This window comes from Abramis brama (assembly GCF_963993115.1).
Source record: "Abramis brama genome assembly, chromosome: 19".
Lineage (NCBI taxonomy): Eukaryota > Metazoa > Chordata > Actinopteri > Cypriniformes > Leuciscidae > Abramis > Abramis brama.
Genome location: NC_139981.1, coordinates 20,558,853 through 20,566,352, shown reverse-complemented (window position 1 = coordinate 20,566,352; position 7,500 = coordinate 20,558,853). Strand labels below are relative to the sequence as shown.

The 7,500-nt window shown below is 34.6% G+C and overlaps 1 protein-coding gene across 15 annotated transcripts in view; it reads left to right on the top strand.

Annotated features, from left to right (window-relative positions):
* pacs2 (phosphofurin acidic cluster sorting protein 2) overlaps positions 1-7,500 on the top strand; it is a 40,363-nt gene that overhangs the window by 26,591 nt on the left and 6,272 nt on the right. For 5 of the 15 annotated variants that reach the window (XR_014603549.1, XR_014603550.1, XM_084093077.1 and 2 more), the window contains exons 15-21: positions 348-454; positions 596-750; positions 1,664-1,774; positions 2,705-2,816; positions 3,308-3,340; positions 7,046-7,088; positions 7,176-7,218. Coding sequence is in view for 11 of the 15 variants with exons in the window: in XM_084093077.1 (XP_083949203.1) it covers positions 348-454; positions 596-750; positions 1,664-1,774; positions 2,705-2,816; positions 3,308-3,340; positions 7,046-7,088; positions 7,176-7,218 (604 nt within the window). In the remaining 4 variants the exon portion in view is untranslated. The remainder of the gene's footprint in view (positions 1-347; positions 455-595; positions 751-1,663; positions 1,775-2,704; positions 2,817-3,307; positions 3,341-7,045; positions 7,089-7,175; positions 7,219-7,500) is intronic. The other 10 variants (XR_014603547.1, XM_084093073.1, XM_084093071.1 and 7 more) reach the window with 3 other exon arrangements.

Sequence of the window (7,500 nt, the reverse complement as noted above, 5' to 3'; positions counted from 1 at the left end):
ATATATTTTAAATGTAATTTATTCCTGTAATGGCAAATATGAATTTTCAGCATCATTACTCCAGTCTTCAGTGTCACATGATCTTTCAGAAATCATTTTAATATGCTTATTTGATAATAAAAATAAGTGTTTCTTGTTTTTGTGGAAACCATACATTAAATACTTGAATGAAAAGTACTTAATCTCATCTGATTATTGTTGTCTTTTTATTAACTTAAATGACTCAAAGTAAAAGACAAGATCATGAATAATACCATACATAAGATTCATAGCATATGAATTATAAGTCTGTCATCAGTACAAAAACCGCTTCAACTCTTGGCTCTTTTCCTCTCTTTTTCTCTCAGTATGTATCTGAGATGTTACAGAATCACGGTCTTCCTGTCGTGTGTACATATACCATGGCTGACGTACAGGCAGCGTTCAGCACCATCATCGCTCGCATACAGAGATTGTGAGTCACTTAGTCACACTGAAGCAAAGAGTCACACATACACATTGAATTATTTTTGCCATTTCATTTTACAGTTTAGTAACAGGATAGTAACACACTATGTACCCCCTGCCCCGTTTCTCTTTTTGTCATTCTCTCTAGTTGTAACAGTAACTCAGTCACACCGACTCCAGTGCGGATCGGAGTAGCAGGAGCTCAGCATTACCTGTCTGCCGTTTTGCGTTTGTTTGTGGATCACTTGACACATAAAACCCCCGACTGGCTCGGATACCTGCGATTCCTCATCATCCCTCTCGGTGAGTGCAGGAGTTAGAGGAAAAAATTAGCAGGCACTGACCAATAAAACACTACCAGAAGCCATGGTTCGAATTACGTGGGAGCCAGTGGGAGCTGAGCTCCCATAGAGAGAGGATGAGCTCCCATGAAAGCAGTAAAATCATACACCTGTGGGGGTCTCTAAAAATCATCAGCACCATTATTTTAAATTACAAATAAAGCACTTTTTCCTTCAGACTACTGTAGCATGACTTAAAAGATAGGACAAGATGCCAAACACATGGATCTCGCGGGATCTCGGATCGTCATCACACTACGGTACATCCTTATGCTTAAATCAAGTGATAAAAGTGCCGCTGCGATCATTGGCGCGGATACTGTGTTTGTTTGTGGCTCGCGCACAGTCTTCACTCGGGCGCGCTTCAATCCGTTGTGGAGACTCTCTATTCGTTCCAGTAAAATTACAAAACAAAATGCACACAAACGTGTCTCTGCCTGATATAGAACCACTTATAAACATAATCGGATTTGATGAAAAAAAAAAAACGTATATGAGTGTGGATTCGAACCCAGAACCTCTGACGCGTTTGACAAACGTTTTACCACTGGACCACTTAAGTACACGGTCGAATCTGTCGGATCTATCTATTTACTCACGTGAAAATTCTCACAACTAACAGCATATATTAGACCTCATTAAACGACAAATTAAACCAAATGTACTATTTAAATTGAATTGTGTTACCAAGGCTTTTTTTATTAAATTTGTATTATATTTACAAATTTTTATATTTTTATATTACATTATTAAGCTACCGCGCCTGCTCTTAGGCTACTTTTTTTTCTTCTTTTTTTAAAGAGACCCCCACAAAGATGAAATCATAATTCGAACCCTGCCAGAAGCGCTAAAAATGTGTGTGTGTATGTGTGTAGGGGTTCATCCAGTGGCTAAATATCTGGCCAGTATAGACTACAGATATAACAGTCTGTTCCAGGACTCGGCATGGAGAGATCTTTTCCACAAACCAGAAGCACCATCCTCAGGTAACTGTCTCTCTCTGGTAGTCACTCACTCTCAATTCTATCCATCTGTATATAAATAAAAATATTTATTTGCATGCATATATATACACACATATATACACACACACACACACACACACACACACACACACACACACACACACACACTGACTCACACATGCACACAAACACGTTTTTGTCCATGGTGACCTAATTTGAGGTCTGCATGAGGAAACAAGCTCATAAATCATACAGAATGAGATTTTTTGAAAATGTAAAATTGCAGAAAGTTTTGTGTGATGGGTAGGGTTAGTGTAAGGGTATAGAATATACAGTTTGTACAGTATAAAAACCATTACGTCTAAAGATAGGAAACCAGATGTGTGTGTGTGTGTGTGTGTGTTAACTTCCAGAGAACTGCAGTTAAAGACTAACACATGCTGAAAACATTTCAGAGTCAAACTTAACAAACGAGTCAACATGCACATGCATCTCTTTTCCTTGTAAAAACAACTGACCTACATTTTCCTACTTTCTCACTGAATTTCTCTTTCACACACAAACACACACGCTTATCAGAAACACAAGCATTTAGTTGCTCCAGCTGCAGAAACACCTACTTTAGTACAATGTGAGTCTTTATTTTTAAAACATTATAAATGACCCACAAATACACCTCTGCATACAGTGACAAGTGGACTTGCAACACACTTGATAAATGAATATCATTATATTAGATGAGGAAAACAAAAAAATCAAACAAGGTGGCATTCATTTTAAGGACAGCAGATACATCTTTAAATCCAATAAGTAAAATGGGCAAATAAAAATATCCAAATGATCATGAGACCCTACATTATTTCTAGGTGACCTACTTATTGTTAAACAATATAGATATATCTATATATATATATAGACTTTCTCTTTTTCTCTGTCAACTTCTTTCTCCAGCAGTTCAGGACAGTCCAGATATTGTTTCCAGAGTGACACAGTACATGTTAGGAGCAAATGGAGCTCACCAGTTGCCCATAGCAGAGGCCATGCTCACCTACAAGCAGAAAAGGTAATACACATGCACAGTGCAGTCCTGGTCCATATTTACTGTATATAAAGGAATTAAAAAGTTCAGAGAAGGCAACATAAATGCTCTGCTGAGCACACTGAATATGGAATATCAGTGTGATTTTAACATGTTACCACTTTATAATAAAACATATTCAAAGATTATAAGTGTCTACAATTGTATTTGGCTAAATACAATTTGAAAATATCAATGAACTATTGATATAAAAGTGCTTTGAATATGTGTTATTAGAGGCTGGGTTCATTTTCAGGTGCTCTGAAGATGCAGATATCTGGTTTTCTACTCAAAAACTGACACTCGATTCATTTTGTGCATTTTTCCAGGTATCTGCATCTTTTTCCATGAGCATCCTTTTCCTTAAAGTCAGGTTTTGTAAAGAAAGCATGTGAATGTCAATGTTTATCATCTCTGTCTGTGAATAACATACTTTATTTCTCTTTATTTTTTTATTTTCCTTGCCCTCTCTGAAGGAAAAAGAGCTTTCATTTTGATTTTGCACTAAGGTATTGTGGTCCTCCTGCCTGTGCTGATACTGTAGCCAATCAGATACATATCATCTTCGGCCTCTCTCTCTCTCTCTCTCTCTCTCTCTCTCTCTCTCTCTCTCTCTCTCTCTCTCTCTCTCTCTCTCTCTCTCTCTCTCTCTCTCTCTCTCACATATCTCATATCTCATATAGCACCAAGGTTGAGTTATGGCTGAGGGAGAGCAGAGAGACGCTTTTGAAACTCTAGAGATTCTATCCACACTTTGATTCGTGGGAAATTCTGGGTCAAAACGGTTCAGTGGGCTCTCAGGGTTTCTCTAAAATTGGTCAATCTCCTCCACCTTGTGCTGTCTTTGGAATCAGCCATTAAATTTTATAATGAAGGCTGCTGTGTGGAATGAATCTGAAGGTTTTATTGGATCTCTTGCTGTCCTGGGATATGAATATCACCTCCATCATCCTCTGAACACCTCCGATGTCCTTCAGCAGAGCAGTGTAATCTTCTCATAACGTTAAAAACTAAATGTCCTCCCAGGACCCAGAAACATAGTTTTTGGAGAATAAGAAGCATTTATTCCATGTCCTCTGTTGAGGACTTCAGAACTCAGTTATGAAAAAAACTTTGGCACAAATATAGCCAAAAATTATGTTTATACACGTTTCAGGCAATATTCTTTCTTTAACACATTCTTCTTTAATAATGATCAAATAAAAACATTCTTAATTGGTAATAAAAAAAATAATTTTATTATCTAAATTTCTGGGTCCCAGAGGATTTTCTCTATTTGAATAGCAAAGTAAAGGATGCAAATTATTTCAAATGATTCTACTTTTATAAAAAAGACAAAGAAATTATCTATAATCTAAGGTGAACAGACCTTATGATGGAGGTAAAATTCATTCATTTTCTTGTCTTGGCTTTGTTTTCATTTTTCTCTCTTCTAGTGATCTCTATCTATCTGTCTCTCATCTGAGTAAACAACCTAAACTACACAACACACACACACACACAGTCTTGATTCTCCAAGCAGGTGCTTGAAGTATCGCTGCTGATATTGGCTGATTTCTCAGTTTTTGGTTTCATCTGTCCCTTTATGCTCTGGTGCGCAGAGCAATAAAACATCTGTTACGCTTTTCACTGAGAGCAGCTTCTATTTCTGCTCAGATGAACTCAGTGAACTCAATGAACTCCCTATATTTGAGCTTGTGTTGTGTTCTTGGGGTGGTTCATTGGCACAGAGATTATTTATTATTTCGGTTCTCTTATAATTTGCTTCTGGTTCTGGGTTTTGCTCTGCTCTTCCATCAGAGATGGTTTAACAAAGCATGAGATTTCAGTCTGAATGAATATATATATATATATATACAGTACAGGTCAAAAGTTTGGAAACATTACTATTTTTAATGTTTTTGAAAGAAGTTTCTTCTGCTCATCAAGCCTGCATTTATTTGATCAAAAATACAGAAAAAAAAATGTAATATTGTGATATATTATTACAATTTAAAATAATTGGTTTTCAATTTATTATACTTTAAATTATCATTTATTTCTGTGATGCAAAGCTGAATTTTCAGGATCATTACTCCAGTCTATCACATGATCCTTTAGAAATCATTCTAATATGATGATTCATTATCGAAGTTGGAAACAGTTCTGCTGCTTAATATTTTTTCATAACTTGTGATACTTTTTTAGGATACTTTGATGAATAAAAAGTAAAAAAATAAAAAAAAGAAGCAAATTTTTTAAAAATAGAAATCTTTTGTAACAACAATATACACGACTGGTCAGTAATTTGGGGTCAGTGATTTTTTTTCTTTCTTTTTTTGAAATAAATCAATACTTTTATTCAGCAAGGATGTGTTAAATTGATAAAAAGTGATAGTAAAGAAGATTTATATTATTAGAAAATATTTTTTTATTTTGAATAAATGCAGTTCTTTTTAACCTTTTATTCATCAAATATATTAGGCAGCAGAACTGTTTCCAACACTCATAATAAATCAGAATATTAGAATGATTTCTAAAGGATCATGTGATAGACTGGATGTCACATGTGACACTGAAGACTGGAGTAATGATGCTGAAAATTCAGCTTTGCATCACAGGAATAAATTATTTTTTAAAGTATATTCAAATAGAAAACTATTATTTTAAGTTGTAATAATATTTCACAATATTACTGTTTTTTTCTGTATTTTTGATCAAATAAACGCAGCCTTGATAAGCATTAGAGACTTCTTTCAAAAATATAAAAAAACGTAATGTTTCCAAACTTTTGACCTGTACTATATATATATATATATATATATATATATATATATATATATATACATATATATATACATATATATATACATATATACATATACATATATACATATACATATACATATATATATATATATATATATATATATATATATACATGTACATGTACATGTACATACATAAATACATACATATATAAAACCAAATTTTATGCTGAATAGAGTGGCCATTTCATGATATATTTTATTGTTTGTAGTATACAAGTTATTGTACATCACATTATTTTTGTTGCTAGATCTATAATCTCTGCTTTAGACCACCTCTGGTTCAGTTAGCCTAAATCTGAGCTCTGATTGGCTGAGAATGCTGCTTTCTTTCAGTTTTTCTTTCTTTCTGGTAGCTTCTATGGAGTGGATGGGGAAGTGTCAGAACGAAAAAACAATTGATTGGAATTACACAGGCTTGTCTCGCTTCACAGCGTTTCTTTGCAGCATGCCTGAACGAATCCAATGCCAAATTCAGTGTTAGAAGCCTTTTCTCCTCAGAGATCAATTATTTTTTTTAATAGATCAATGTTTTTTAATAGATACAATCTACGATGTCTCAGAAAGATACTATAGATGTTGTTTAGCATGGGGGGCATTCTGGTTACTATAATTTCTCATTCATTTCTAGGGAGAAAATAAAACTTGATAGATTTGTATTTATAAAGACAAACACTCCAAAATAGTTTTTTGTCCTTCAAATAAACCCAAACATTTTTTTTGTCTGGACTTTGTGTATGTTTATGTGAATTTTGTGTTTTTGACAACCGTGTGTGTATTTGAAAGTTTAAGCGCAATAAGACGTGAAAGAGAACTTGTTTTAATTCTCACGGGACGCGCCGTCTGACAGCCAGCTTTGGATGTGTGCGCTCAGAAATATTTGAAGTTTAGACTTATATGGCTTTAAAATGCACGCAAATAATAAACTTTCATGATGATAAAGAAATGCAATAAGAGCGTGACCGCGATAGACATGATAATCAAAACCAAACAGATGTTTTAGTTTTTAACAGAGTATCCGAGGCACGAGCTGTAAAGGGGAGCAGCAGCTCATTTGCATTTAAAGATACAAACAACATGTTTTCCCTTCCACTCAAAAATGGCCATTTACAACATGGTATAATAATTGATCTGTGGGGTATTTTGAGCTGGGGGCAACATTCTGGGGGCAACTGAGACTTAAGTTACATCTAGTAAAAGGGGGCATAATAGGTTCCCTTTAATGTGATATATTTGTGTGGTGTTTTACATATTTAGAAGTGTTTTCTTTCTAAAATAGTAAAATCTATTTCTTCATAGAAGGGAATGGGTAACTATGCTAACCAGGATTTGTTTCCCCTTGAGGGTGGGCGGGGCCTTTTTGCTCACAATAAACAATGTGTTCATAGTCTCCTTTTTTCTTCACAGTCCTGATGAAGACTCGAGCCAGAAATTTATCCCTTTTATTGGGGTATGTCGGCCATTTACAATTAAGCTTTATGGTTTTATGCTATTTTAATTGCTGTATTTGACATATTTGATTTCAACTTGTCTGCAGGTGGTGAAAGTGGGGATTGTTGAACAGACTTCTGCCACATCTGGTTAGTTATACTGTCAATGTATTATGTATTAAATAGGGCTGTCAATTGAACATGTTTACTCTGTAAAGCCTGACGAATGAAATGATTGTAAGGAAAGTCACATGGAACAAATTTTGAAATGGAAAAAAAGTAAACAGTTTTGCAAATTGAGCAATAATATGCAGTTTGGTCCAATTGCTGATATTTATATGGCAAAAAAGTCAGATTAAATTCTGGAAGAGATCTTATGAAAACATACTGCAATGCAATAGAATGCTGAGTGAGAGGTATACAAATAAACGT